This window comes from Diabrotica undecimpunctata, chromosome 4, assembly GCF_040954645.1.
Source record: "Diabrotica undecimpunctata isolate CICGRU chromosome 4, icDiaUnde3, whole genome shotgun sequence".
NCBI lineage: Eukaryota > Metazoa > Arthropoda > Insecta > Coleoptera > Chrysomelidae > Diabrotica > Diabrotica undecimpunctata.
The window spans coordinates 67,468,249-67,484,098 of NC_092806.1; the positions used below are offsets into that span (position 1 = coordinate 67,468,249).

General features: G+C 34.4%; 1 protein-coding gene across 1 annotated transcript in view; it reads right to left on the reverse strand.

Annotated features, from left to right (window-relative positions):
* Positions 1–9,655: 9,655 nt before the first annotated feature.
* Positions 9,656–15,850, reverse strand: part of Agps (alkyldihydroxyacetonephosphate synthase) — a 100,463-nt gene continuing 94,268 nt past the window's right edge. The window contains exon 9 of the mRNA XM_072529652.1: positions 9,656–14,866. Coding sequence (XP_072385753.1) covers positions 14,668–14,866 — 199 coding nt within the window. The 3' untranslated portion in view covers positions 9,656–14,667. The remainder of the gene's footprint in view (positions 14,867–15,850) is intronic.

The following is a 15,850-nucleotide window of genomic DNA, read 5'->3' on the forward strand; positions in this document are numbered from 1 at the left end:
ATGCTCGCATTTTAAAGGAGGGAATACGTCATCCATACGACACTTTTAAATTGTTCAAAGTTTCAATGCTAATAAAATCACTTAAAAATCAATAGTGTGTTGACAAAAAAATAGAATTCATTTGAAGAAGATTTAACACTTATTGTGTTCTTTAAATTTAAACATTTCAATTCGCACAAAAACCCAAAAAAATAGAAAAAGTTTAAAACCAAAAATACTAATATGTAGGTACTTACTTATTATGTTTTTCCTGGAATGGGCAGCATTTTTATCATTTCTAGTAATATGCAACAACAAAAAAACTAATAATATAAATACTTTATTATTAGATTAAAATACAAAAAATGATTTGTCCTTCAAGCACTAACACAATTAAAAATATACCTAGGTACATAGGTAAAGTCTGCATGGAATATATACAATATATATATATATATATATATATATATATATATATATATATATATATATATATATATATATATATATATATATATAATTTAGTATCGACCGTACATTATTTAAAATTATTTTCTTTGGTATATTTCAGGTTCTGTCGGTCTGGAATTAAAACAATTTTATTGAAGTTATTACTGGACTGCCACACCCGTTTTTTTTTTGTCACTTAACATTTCGCCAACACTGATTGTTGGCTTCATCAGAAGTGCACTACAAATTTATAAAACAAAGAGATAAGCAACATTAAGATAAAATTACATAAATATTTACTCACAGAGGTAGAACTGTTCACAAAAAAAAACAAAACAAACATTTGTACTACACTTTTACAATTAGATTGACAATTTTGAAGTAAGTTAAAATACACATAAAACAACAAAAAGTGTATAGTGGGATAGATGTGTTCCTTTGTATTTGTATATATATAAAATAAAGTAGCAGGTACAGAGTAAATTAATTTTGAATTAAATCGATTGCAGAATATTGCTGTATCTGCAATATCTCTCTATGACTGTCCCTCAGCGACAGTGGTAACGTTAACCTAGTGTAGATCGTTTTTGGGGAGATAGCAGTCACAGGATCGGGTTATGAATTTTTTAATCAAGTGGTTTCCATTTACCCCATATTTCCACTTGCCCCGGGATACCTTATAAATTCTTTGCCCTGTCGTTTTTCCTCTTATCGATTGCAAACAAGCTACCTCTTCAGTAGTATTAAATTCATCGTCAACGTCCCTAAGATTAATAATTGAACAGTGTCACTTCTATCCGCACTGTTTAAAAATATTTAAAGTTTTCTATATGCTGCCTAAATTGAGTCGACAAGTTTAATGCAATGGCATCAATTCGCGTCGTTACTGTTTTGCGTGATAATGTGACACAATCTTTAATTTTTTCTGGACATAAAATTTTACTCATAATCACAATGTTCTTTCTTGGACCAAGATAATTCTATGTAACAAGTTTCAAGACTCTATTTTTCTTCAAGACAAATACAAGATATAAGCATAAAAGAAGAAGGCCTAGTGCTCCTAAAAGCAATAGAGTGCTTCCTTATATCAAAGGAACCTATCTAGGAACATGAAGGAGATCAATAAATAAATAGGAAATTCATTTTTAAAATCAAACTAGCTGCCCTCACCTCCCTTATTGTAAAGCCTTATAGTATATAATATTTTAAGTTTTATATGGAGAGAAAACCAATAGCGCCGATGGTTTGTTGACTCTCGAGCACGCTGTGAACTACAGTGCGAAAAACACGGTAGTAGTGGAATAAGCACATTTTCTCCTTTTAATTTTTCTATAGGTATAGTAACTTTAATAAAATTTTTCATATTTTTTTAAGGCGAGTCTAATTCCGTTGCACAATTTAGGCTGATTCAGATTTCATAGCATGATTATCACTGATCCAACCTTGAGCTATAAATATCCAATGAATTTAGGAATTCGGTTGTATAACGGTCGATTCAAACACATCACTCCCGTCACAGTTCAGGCGCCAAACTGGTACCGTCTCGTCACAGAACTATTCGTTCGTCTATTCGCGATTGGAAACAAAGTATCTGACTTCTGGCGGAATAAATTTAAACTACTAAAAGTGGTATAAACAAACTAGACAGCTGTTGATTTGAATAGAATTATTAAATTGTTTTAGTAAATTTCAGCATTATGACTACGTTAAAGTATTTTAAATCAAATCGATATTGTTCTGTTCCTCAATGCAATTCAAGATTGACAAAAGATATTTCCCTATTTCTCTTTCCTAAACTGGAAAACTTGAGGAAATTAATAAAAAGAAAATACCACTATCATTAAGTCAATAACATATTGAGAATACATCATTTATTTTTAGATATAAATAAAGAAATAACAGAAATACAAATACTTACCATGTTGGGATAGTATCATGAGTTTTTGACGTGACAACGTCTTAAATTAGGTTGTGGCTCGGAGTCACTCATGAAAAAGTGTAACGCCCGCTCACGTCTGTTACGATGAGTCACCGAACGAGAGAGAGGCCCGCCGGACCGGCGAATGCCTTGCGTCTCTCTCCCACTCAAACATGATCGGTCCGCTGCGCGCGCAGCACTAGAGAATTAGGCGCGTTGAATCGGTGCGTGCTTGTCAACTACGTTAAAAGGAACAACCATCGACTTGACTTTCGCAAGACCATTACAGCAGAAACACTTCCTTTCATTTCATATTTCTCCTATCATCGTCCTATCCTCAACAAAATCACTCAAATAGAAATTAGTTAAGTTTAAGTTTACATGTACAATGTTTTAGTAAACAAAATATATTTCTATAGTTAAAATTTGTGCAATTCTTATTTTCATTCAATTCCTTGTTCCTATTGTGCAATTTAATAATATTCATATCAATAAATATTCTACCGAGAAAAAGACGTTGTCACGTAAAATCTTCGCCCGTAAAACCGACTTTACAGGCAACCGATTTTTTTCCTCATGATTTATTATGGAATATTTTAAAGATAAATCATGTGTTATGATCTTTTCTTACAGGTGATCTCAAGTTAAGGATGATTTCATGTAATAAAATGAACTATCTTACAATAAAGTCAAGTTCAAGTTATTTATTTATGTTAATATACAATAAAGTACTTACATATGTGAGACATACATTACACAGAACATTATGCTCTGGATTCCCAGGTATACACAAAATAGAATTCATCAATACACAAACCAGTTCCAAACATTAAAGTTAAAATTTAAGAATTCATCACTTGAAAACTGCTTCCCCTTCAACCAATGGTCTCTTTGCTTCACCACAATACTCAAAGATATCATTAGGCTAATTTCCATTTTTAAATGATAAAAATAACTCGTCTTAAACCAAACTAAACATGCAAAAGCAATGGTAAACATTAGACTGTCATGTTTGTTTATACCATTTATATCGGCCATGACACTGCAATCGACCTGCCCTCTACATTCAGTTTCAATCGCGAATTCGCACACACCCGGAATGCATCAGTCTTTGGAGACCAATCGGTTGAAAAGATGGAAAATTTCTCAGATGAAGAATTAGCAAATATTATTATTATTTCCTGCCAAATATTATTTTTAAAATTAATGTCCATGTATTTTGCACGCCACAAATCGTATAAAGGATTATAATTATTTTCTCACACATTCTATTAATTGTTCGTCACTAATTTTATTTTGTTCACTTGTACCGCCCGTCATGTTGCCGGCAAAACCAAAAAAATCGTTGCTGATATTATAAAATCGTTCAAGCGTTAGACGTGTCGAATCCTGACTGCTGGGAAACTGTTCGTGAACTGATGAATGTGAATGCCGACGGAATATTTCTATTAAATAATATTTTTTGACGGATTGTTCGGTCCGGCGTCAGAACTGTGACGAGACCTGACTGATCTGTTTGAATCGACCTTAATTGACGATTTCATTTGGATTAGTAATGTATCGATTGACTTAAATGAGTGTATGTGTCCGTTAATTTGAGTCTGAATTTATATTCAAATCGTCTTCCTCCTTATTGTTTGCTGGTAAAATGGCTCGTTCGCTCAACCAAACATATTTTTTGTAATTTGCCTCAATATTTGGGGACCCTTTCAAAATTAATTCTTCTTTTGATGTTGGTAATTGACAAAAAATTGGTGTAAATGAAATGAGGCCAGTAGAATGTCAACAAGAATTTTCCTATTGCCAGTGTCTAATATTGCCTTCGAGAAAACTTCTGCCGATATATCATTTTGTAACACCACTTGCATGTTTGCTGTTAACTTGAGATTTTTCACATAATTCCATAAATTTCATGTCTTCAAGGAAGCATTAATTTCATCAGAAGCTCGAAGAATAACTGGTAGCGTTTGGCGAAAGGAGCTCCAAAAACGATCTAATTGCTGAGCATATCTCTTAATGTTTTATTGATCAATCAGCATTTACCAGCAGTTTGGCCATGGCTAATATTTGGGTTTATATTACATGTCGGTTCCTTTATAGTATGAAAATTCAATGGCAGTTTGAGTGCAGATTAGCGGTATATCCGCTTTCTAACAATGTAGCAGCGATCCCAGATGAACCGTATATAAAACTAAGAATGTTCTACTAGTTCCATTCCAGTAAAATATACCCCCATTGCCACTGTCATTTACTGCTTTTATCAGTGTATCGTAGGCTGTTTTTTGTTGCTGATTTATAAGTGGTACATTACTTTGTACGAATTGACTTATAAAATAAAAATAAAAATAAAAAATAAAAACGTTTATTGCCATTATTAGTCTACATTTCAAATTGTTTATATTTCATTTTCTTCTTCACGACGTCCCGCTCTTGCACCGCCTGATATTGGTAATTTTTTCTCTCGGATTCCTGGACTTCTGCTGGTTGCATCCTGGCGTCTTCTTCTGTAGGTACTTTTTGTGGCATCGTACCTACTTCCCTGGTTGGCTGTTCTTCGGCAACCATCCGGCTAGACCCTGATCAGGTGGTCGATCAGCTTATGGGTGCTTCTGTATATCCTCTGGTTCCTGTTTTTCTCGAGGATGTCCCTGGTCTTTCGGAGTCTTCTTGTGGCCTGGTGGAAGAAGTATCTTGTCCTTTTCTCAGCCACCTCCCTCAGTGGTGTGTACTGGAGCCTTTCTTTGATAGTTGCATTGGATATTCTTTCTTCCCATGTTGATCCGTCTATGATTCGGTAGCATGATGTCTCTGTGGCTTCAAGTCTCCTCCAGTTGGTCTCCGCTATTGAACTCCAAACTGGGACTGCATATAGTATCACCGATCTAACGTAGGCCTGGTACAACTGGATCTTCTTGGCCTTCGTTAGTGGACTGGTCCTGAAAATATAGGGGAGTATTAGTTTTTTAGCAGCATTAGCTTTTACCTTTGTTTTTTGTGTATGCAACCGGAAGTTGAGTTTTCTGTCGAGGTGAACTCCTAGGTATTTGACTGCGTCTCCTGCTTGGATCCTGTTTCCTCCTACTGTGATTTCGTGTACTGGTGGGTTATGTTCCTGAGTGAAAATGATGAATTGAGTCTTCTCTGCGTTGATTTTTATCTTCCATTTGTCTGTGAACTCCGTGATTTTTCCAAGGTGGTTTTCCATATTTCTGATTATTCTTCTGTCATCTTTTCCGGTTGCATACACTGCTGTATCGTCTGCGTAAAGTGCTGTTGAGGTTTTTGGATCATTTGGTAGATCTGAAACAAAAATATTGTATAAGATGGGTGAGAGAATACTGCCCTGAGGCATCCCTTCCTGGATTTCTTGTATCGTTGACATCTTTTGGTCAGCTGAAACTTGAAAAGTTCTATTAGATAAATACATATCACAAATATTGATTAAGTAATGAGGAAGACCAGCTTTGTCCATCTTGAAGATTAGTGCCTTTTTCCAAACCGTATCGTATGCTTTTTCTATATCCAATATAGCTAATCCTGTCCTTTGTTTTCTGTTGAATCTTATCTTCGTATCGCTGATAATTCTTGCTAGCTGAAGTTCGCAATTCCTTCCTTTTCTGAATCCGAATTGTTCTTCTTGTATAATTCTTCTTCTTTCTGCATGTTTCGTCAGTCTTTTGTAAATGATTTTTTCCAGTATTTTTCCTATTGTTTCGAGGAGAGATATTGGCCTGTAACTTTCTGGTCTTCTTCCATCCTTCCTAGGTTTTAGTAGTGGGATAATCTTGGCGTGTTTCCAGTTGTTAGGGAAATGTCCTTTTTCTAGGCAGAATTTGAAGATATAGTACAGTTGTACTATAATCTTCTTTGGCAGTTCCTTGAGGGTGATGTTGTGAATTCCTTCAGGACCTGGTGCTCTGCTTCCTTTAAGTTTCCTGATGATTTTGGAAACTTCGTTAGGGCTGGTGTAGTCTTCTTCTTCTATTAGGAATTCATTTCTTCTTTTGATCCTGTTGTATTCATTGTTGACTTCTTCTCTTGTTCTTGCGTCTGACATGTCCTGATTCTGCCTATGTGTAGCTGCCATTTTTCTTGCTATTGCATCCACTTTTTCTTGGGTTTCAAAGTGTATTCCGTCGTTGTCTATAATTTGTGGCATCTTTTGTTTTCCTCTTCTCTTGGCTTTCAGCATCTTCCATATATTTCCTTGATTTTCTTCAGCTTTTCTAATGTTGTTGTGCCATTGGTTTTCTGTAAGACTTCTCAGTCTTACCCTTATTTCTTCAGATAGTGTATCTCCGTATTCCTTGAATTCCTGTCTTCTTGTTCTCTGGAATGCTTTTCTGGCCTTATTTCTGTCCTTTATTAGGTCCTGTAGTTCGGTTGGGATGATGAGCCCTTTGTTGTTCGTCATAGATTTTGGTATGTTGTCTTCCATGGCTTGTTGAATTTTTCTTGTTATCTCTTCAATTTTTCTTTCGACTTCTTCTGTAGATTGGAATTCCCTCTTCATCTCGATTTGGTTGAGTTGTCTTCTGTAGTTTGGCCAATTTGCATCCTTCCAACGCCATCTTTCGACTGGTTCTATAGTGGGAAGATCTACTCTGGATGTCATCCGTCCTGTAACTGGTTTGTGATCCGAACTGCATTCGAAGTTGGTCCTGACATCTTCCATAATAACTTCTTTAGTGATGAAAAAGTCCAACGTTGAGTTGTTTTGTCCTCTAATAGGGTTGATTCTTGTCGGTTCGTCTGGTGCGAATAACATCTTGTTTCTGTCTTCACAGTACCTTAGTATTATTGTTCCATCTCTTGTATCCGAGTTGCATCCCCATGATGTATGTTGAGCGTTGAAATCTCCGGCTAGCACTACGGTTGTTGCTGAGTTAAGCATGGCATCTAATTCTTCAAGAGCTGGATTTTCTCCCTTCTTCCTGTAAATAGAAAAAATATTAGTAGTACCTACTTTAATACCTACATTTTCAAATTGATTAGTTTCTAATACAACCTGATTCCATTCTATGTTATTTTTAACATAGATTGCCACTCCTCTTTTGTTGGGTATGTCTCTCCTTCCATATCCATCGTAGTTTGTAATTCTTGGCAGCTGTGTGGTCGTCATGTAGAGTGTTTCTGAAAGGCATATGACATCTGGAGTATGTCTTATTACCGTTTCCCGCAGTTCGTTAATTCGTAACCTTAGTGAAGCTATGTTGAGTTGGAGTATCTTGAGGTGCTTAAGCGGCATTATAGATGTCTTCGTATTTCATGAAAATCATTGCGTGTTCGGTGAATGATTTTGCTGCTAAAAGTTCTCTCTTCATATCCTGGAGGAGTGCCATCATTTTTTCTACGTTTACTATTTTGTTAATTTCGGCCCATGTGTTCTTGATGCCTTCTGAGTGACTTGTGGATTGTTGTTGGTTCCCTCTTGTTGATTGAGCGTAGGAGAGTCCGCTGGTGGTGGTCCTGAATGCTGATGGGTGCGGTGGAGGTGCAACTTTGGGTTGTGGTTGGCTTCTCGCTCTTCTCTGCGCTTGCTGGTCCAAATATTCTATGTGCTTCCTGCACATTGGGTTGTTGGATGTATGATCTTCTCCGCAGTTGCAGCACTTGACTTTATTGACCTTTCCCTTGGGTAGAGGGCAGGTCCTGGTTGGGTGGTTCATGGCGCACTTCATGCATCTGGGTGTCTTATAGCAATTCCTGGCTGAATGTCCGAACTCTTGGCAATTGAAGCATTGCGTGGCTCTGGTTGGTTTGGCATATGTATCCCATCTTACTCGTATGTTTTGGAGACCGTTTATCCTCTTGACTTCTTTTAGGTCTTGCTGTTTATCTACTTGGAGAAGGTATGATCTGCTGGTTTTTCCTTGCTACCTGGTCCTCATTTCGGTTACTTTGGCGACTATTCCCTGTTCTCTGAGCTCTGCCTCTACTTCGTCCAAGTCCATTCCTGGTGCTGCCTTCATTACGATTTTCTTGGTAACTTCAGATTTTTTCGTATATGTGTGAAATGCTGTGCTGGTGGTGATGAAGTCTTGTTTCAACTTCTCGTAGTCTTGATTGTTTCTGGTGAAAACTCTTGTACCTGCTTTTCCCGCTGGGGCGATTTGGAAGTTATTGTGTCCAAGTAGTTCCCTGATTTCCTTTATGAACGTGGAATAACTTCCTATTTGGCCTGCAATTACTATTGGAGGGATTCTTTCCTTCTTCTTGACACCTGAGTTCTCTTCTATACTCACCGACTCAAGTATTTGGTAACGGTTCCTGGTCACGAGTCCGGATCCGGAGGTTCCCGCGCTTGTTGAGGTGGAAGTTCTTTGTCTGGCCCCTTGAATGTCCTCTCTCGAGTTTCTTCTATTACATTTCACCGTCTGGAATGGTTCTTCCTCCATGATTTCGATGTTATTTTGAGACATTATTTCCAATATCTCTTGTCCTGGAGTTGTCTGGGTCGAGTCGTTATTTTGTAACTGGTCCTGGGCGGGTCCACCACCTCTTCGGGAGGTGGGCCTGGTTTTCTTTGTCTTGAAAAGACGTCTGTGGATTGGAAAATCCCTTCGGAAAGGATTGAAATCTGAAATTAAATTAGTTATTTTCGAAAAAACCTCAGTTTTATCTACTTCTTTAGTCTTGAAAAAGACTAAATCAGAGATATCCTGATTTACAAAATCGTTAGAAAATTCAACGGTATCAACGGTCAGATTGGAACAATTCAGTTCGTCATCCGACCAAATTGAATTGGGGTACTCTGTTAGTCGCTTAGACTTCAGCGTGGTGGCTAGTTTGTGATATGCGTCCGTACGGTAGCAAGTCTCACAGCCAAGTCACCAAGTCTCACAGCCAAGTCACGAATTGACTTACATCATTTCTATCGTATTGTTGTTCTCATTCAAATTCAGTGTGGGCTTTTGTAATGGCGCCATCTATAAGTTATATTGCGATTTAAAATTGCGTTAAAGAGAAAAAATGTTGTTTTAGGTCCATCCGTACAATTTTTTGAAAATTATCTTTTATACAAAGTTTGTCCTAATAATAACAAACACAACATAAAAAGAATCAGCTAATTTGATGCAGTCGTTCTGATATTGTGCAATTGACATTAAATTTATGGAACCTACATTATATTATGAACCGATCTCATGCTGACACCAAGTTGTAAATATTTCTTATCTAAAAAAGTATCACAAAAGATGTCATTTCAGAAATCTGGCATTTCTAATGACAGATGCCTACATGGCACTAAGACAATAAACAATGGATTACCAAAGACATTTGTCCTAATCAGGAATAATAAAAATAGTATACGGTTACGCAGTTTTTTATTTTAAATTGCAAATTGGTATTCACACAGAACTACACAATACTAAAATTAATATTTTTCTACAAAAATATTCTTAATGGTAACATAATATTCCGAGAATCAATTTCATTGGCAGGTCATTTAAAGAGCTATGGAACTTAATTTAAAAAATAGCCTTAATATTCGAGCTGTTGTTAAATATTGAAATTTGGTAGAAAAAAGGTAACTACGATATCTATCACATTCAACACAAACTTGACATTACAGAAACAACTATTCAGAAAAATAATGTGTTATTTTGTACAGTAAAATTCAGAGAATTTTTTTTAGGTAGATACATAAATAAATATTTTAAAGTGATTTATATAAATTAATATAATAATACTTTAATTTTGCGGTAAATACACGCGCTTACACTATATGTTGGTATATCGAATTAGACTATTTCATATACCAATAAATCTAAATCATTTAACCAACAACAGGGTTCTTTAAATAATTATTTCATCTCCTTTAATTGTTTAATTTCTTAATTTAGTTTAAAAGTTATGAAAATTTTAATACTGTATCATTTTTTTTCTTCCACTCTGTATAAAGCTTAAATTTGTGTTTAACAAATGTTCAAAAGTGACACGTTTAGAATTTCGAACGAGAAGGCATACTCTAATTTATTTACACAGCAATTGTTGTCTTTCTTTTTAATTCGCATTTCTCTGTAAATCTCATAAGTTCCTATTAAATAAACACTTTTAATTTACGTCTCAAAATCTTCGAGTAGAATAAACATAATCCAATTTTTTATTTACATTGACAAAAGCCGTTAAGCGGGGACGGCTGTGAGAATTGTTTATCGGTGAGAGATCGAGGATGCGTGAGAATGGGAATTCAGTCTTGATCTGGCATTTCACCAGTCAAATAGTACTGGAATATTATCCCAATACTAAATATTCCCGCTTAGTCCATCTAGAAGTCAAGTAAAAATTTTGGTTTTCAGCAGGCGAACGTTCGTTCGCCCGCCAGAAATAGGTGTGACAGTAGAAGTTTTTGTGATTTGATTTTTGAGAAATCTATTACTTTTCTTAACTTCCGATTTATTTCTTGGTCGCAAGATGATAAAACATGTTCAGCTGCCTGCTTATGAGAGTGAAGTTGAAGCAGTGTCTGTAATTCATCAACTTGATCGCTGGGAAGCGATCAATCCTGTCCAGGGCGTAATCTTCTTTTTATATATAAAATATTTTGTATTTCTATATATAAAAAATATGTTTAAACTATAAATGTAATATGTTACTTCAGGTTATGAAAGTTATTAAGAATTAATTATTACTTTTGAATAGTTGTTTCTAAAATACATTGTCCTTTCTTAAATATTAGGGTAAATAATTAAAAACTTAGAAAAATCAAAACAAGTATAATCAGACAAGCGAGAGCTGGCGGGTGAGCTGCGCGAAAATAGAAAAGGACTTATTCTAAGAGAGATAGAAGAGGTACTTAATCGTGGGTGTCACAAATGCGTAGTTGCCGTATCAAAAATTTAGTTGGAATCTGAAAATTATGTTAGTAGATATGTTCCGTGGTTGTGTGGATGCGTGTGTGATAAACTTATTTACCACGAAAACAAAATAAAAAAAAATAATAATATTGAATAAAACGTAGAAAAAACTGTTAATAATATTTATTTTCGTAAAACGTAATTAATTCCCGAAGGGAAGGTATTTTTGTATGTATCGCGGACAGATGATGTATCTTAATGATTACTAAACTAAACACAATACAGAACACGCGTTCTTTGTTTGTTTTTCTAAGCCAGACGATAAACTCAAGTATTATCGGCCTTTTATCTTGTGATATCATTGCTTACAATATCATATTTCGTTTCCCATTTATAAAAAATGCAACGTATCGAAATATTAAAGTGTCCAGCATACTACAGCATATTTAGTAGATAAACATATTGGAGAAACACATTTCAATTTTTATGTCATTTCTATTTCACATGTGTTTCACATTATTTACTGGTAATCTAATGTACTGTAATTTTTTATTTATTTATTGTAACTTAACTTAAATTAAATTATTTAAATCTGAATTTATTTTGAAAATGAGTATTATAATTACCAGTTAAATGAGCTACACGTTCTTGTATCTTTTTTAAATCAACTAAGAATTTATCTGCATTAGCTTCTTCGGTTGTAAACTTAAAAACATTGAAAATTATTTCTCGTGCTTTAGATCCCAAAGGTTTTAATAACGCCTTTTAATATACTTGCTATTTTAATAAATATAAATAATAGTTTATAATATAGGGCCACTCCAAATAAAAATATAAATACTTGACAACACTGTCAGAAATCTAGCACCAATCCCTCGATGTGAACTCGTAGCCGACAGCAATAGAAATGAAATGAGCAATCCCTTCCACTTTTCAATTTGTTCTACGCGCAACCCGCCAGCTCTCGCTTGTAGGATAATAAATAACTACAACAAATTAAATTATAGTATAACAAATAATGATACATACTTATTACTGTGGACATCAACTTTTAACATAGTATATAAAAATGTAGATGTTTCAGCTCTTTGAAGGATTTTATTTAAATTTCTGTGAAATCGTTATGAATGCATACTACGTTACAAATGGGTACGAACTTGTATGACCCTTGTCGTAACGTGATATATAAGCAATAGACCAAAGAAAAAAAAACAATAAAAGTGAATAATGTGCCACTTAATCATAGAAATTTTTTAGAGAAACTATTTTAAAAATGTTTTATCATAAATGAAGACTAGACATCAACAATGAGTTAAATGAAAAAAGTTGATTTTCAATAATTATACATTTTTGGAAAAACACTTTTTGGTAATAAAACCTGGAGCACCAAGTTTAGTATTCAGTTATAATTACAGCATCGGAATTTTGAATAAATGAACATATATGAGAACATATATAAGTTATATTGGTTTAAGATGCTAGTACAGATTAGAAAAAATCGATTTTTTTTTGCTGCGAATTCCTTACATCTCTAGGAATGATCTAAAATATTTTAGCCACATTTAAAATTATGTCAGAGCAAGGCAGAATAACCACTTTTTAGAAAAAAGAATTGGTAAGTAAGTAAGTTTTTCAACATTTTCTTCAAATGTCTTCCATTTTGTTTTAAGTTTTAGATTAAAAGTGGGTGCTTGTCTTTTAAAGGCGTTTTCTTTCAAAAATCTCGTTGGAATTTTTTGTTTCAGATGTGCCAGTACTGAGAATTACTGTTCGCCATCGGACACCTTTTTTGGCCATTAACTTAGACGCCCTTTAATAACGGGCTATTCATGGGAACTAAATTTTTTTTTTGTTTAATTCAAAGATAAAATAATATTGCAAAAAAATTATGCTGTAATAAAGCAGCTAAGAAATTTTTTTAAGTGTTATTATTTTAAATGAGACAGTGACGAAGAGGGAGCTTATTTGACATCGACAACCGGTCCATGATACGTCGTGTACGGTAATTTAGGGAGGAGTTCATATAATAATAGATTCTTATTAAACAGGTTTTGTGGATAGGCGGAGAGCTGACCGTAATTTGAATAGAATTTTTTAAAGTTTTAATATTTTTTAATTTAGTATTCAAGAAAATAAAAAGCAAATCAGTCAGATAATTTTATCGTGTATAAATATTTGATTCATATTGAAATTTCGAGAGAATAAAGCTTGTAAATAAAAAATCATTTTCAATAGCACATACTATTTTAGAGGGATGTTATATTTTCCAAATAATAGGCTATGAAGCTACTGGCATGCGATTGTCTCTTGCAAAATCGCGCGAGTTACAGAATTTTCGTTAGTTTTCTGGAATGATAACGTCTTTATACTATATCTGTCTATGTTTTTGATGGATTGACATATGTATTTTGTAATATTTTTTTAATAAAATTGCTCAATTATTTTGCTATTTTTAGTACAAAACATAGAAATTGATTTTTCTTTCACAAATTATTAATAAAAATATATAATTAATATATCGAACAGTAATATCGTATTAACGCTTGCGTCGTAATAAGTATTTTAATTCAGACAGGTCGAGTTAAAGTATGCCTCAGACCGCTTCAACTGAGTACCTTTGAACGAATTAAGCGCAGCCTTCATGCTTTCAGCGAGATACGAGTATTGTAAAAGAGAGAGCAAATAAAAATACATGCTATCTCCCTCGCACCTGCTATGATTGACTGGGTCTCAAACCCCTCTACTTTCCTGTATAAAAGTCGAACCGTTGGGTGCAAAAGTGATAGTATTTATGTTTATTCGCTCTCTCTGTCGGTACACGTCTCGCGCTCAGAGGATTGAAAGGCTGCGTCTAGTTAGTATATGCTCGAAGCTTAGTGCTGGTAAAATGATTAGGCTTATTTATTCTCTATTTTATTAAATACTAAATTAAAATTTAATTCAAGTTTCTAAATCCACCAAAAACATGTTTTAACAGAAAAAAAATGCAACTTAAAAAATTCGAGAGTTGCTAAAGCCATTCAGTCTTCGATGTTGTGTTTAGACATTGTTAAAAGAAGTCCAGCAGCTCTCGGTCTATAAATTGTGGAAGATGTTACAGAAAATTTGCTGCGTTACCAGATATCTTGTTTGTTAATTTCTTGTTCATTGTTTATTAAACTCGGAAACTTCTCGACTTGTATGAAATATTTTTATAGTGGCAGAACTTTAAACTTGTTGATGATGTACGGATTCATATTTATTTTTGATTTTCGGCAATTAGTTCATTATTGATATTTAGTCCTCGCATAACTATAAATAGTAGTTTATAAATAGTTATGCATAAAAAAACTAGTATACATAAAGGTGATAATAAACAAAGTGGTTTTAAATGTTTTGACCGAAGTTAAAAAGCACTTAACGTTAATTCAATAGCACTAAAGTTTTTACGATACAAAAATACTTAAGAAAAACCTTCACTGGTTTTAACGCTGCACTGGTTTCTATTTCACATAATCGTTTCGTTTGTAATTAATGAATAAATTACAACTTGGATTGTACTAGGTTGTTAGTAGCAAAAATATTCTTAGGATCCAGTTCATTTTTAGCTGCTAGATAGAGACCTACTCCAACATCTGAAACTGTGGACGGATACCATTTTTGTCGAAGTTTGCCTACACCATGATGATGAGAAATACTACCTCCGCTAGCTACTATTTCATCCCTGGCTCTCGTTTCTAACCTAAAAATAATATAAGTATTTAACGTCCAAAATAAATACTTAATTTGACTTGACTTCGAACTTCGATAATAGAAAAGACTTTTTGCAATATTTTTATAGTAAGTCGATATACAATATTTATTTTAAAAGGCAATCTATTTAGTTACAGTTAGTAGGCTAACAAACGTTGCGTGTAAACTGTACCGAAGATCTCCAAAAAGTCACAAATTATAATAAATCATTAGCTGTAAATAGACAACTACTGGTGACAGTTCTACAGACATTCAATCAGTACAACTTATTGATAATTCAAAAAATTTTGCCTCATCTGCAGCTAAGACACTACCAAAGCTATATTCCCCAAACAATATCAAGCAATAATATTCCAATTATATGATTTTAATACATCCGTTTATGAATTCTGGAATTATGTACTAGCTTGTACAAGTCTAGAGGATAGCTACCGTATGTTTTTGGAGTAAATTATTAGTCTCCAAAAGTGTTTGCCGCCTGCGATCTGATGTCTCGCAGTTATGAAACATAAGATTAACTTTTTTAGATTCTCTACTGCTGATTCTGCAACTTTTCTCCATAAAGCAGCCCTATTGTATGCAGGTGTCCCTTGACTGGTGCACGTCAAGTACGGAAGCCTGCCATGACTGAACTGATTCCTGCTTGTTTTCTACAGTACTTCAGACCTATTATCTCATGTCCGCCCAATATACATTTTGCCGTGTGCTTGACTGGTATATCTTTACAGTAAGAGTTATGTTGTGTTCATATCCAGACTTTTTCCGGTCGCGGATGGTGCTGTTTGGCACTCCTACAAGCGGCTCTGGACCTAACTATTTTGTAGCTGATGCTCTACTGGTAAGTTCATCAGCTCTTTCATTGCCATGTATTCCTCGGGGAGCTATATCCTGTCGTTTTTCTCGGTATTCCTATACTAACCTAGAGTCCACCTTAGTCCTTCTAAGAACTCCCATGGCTGCATGGCTATATGTG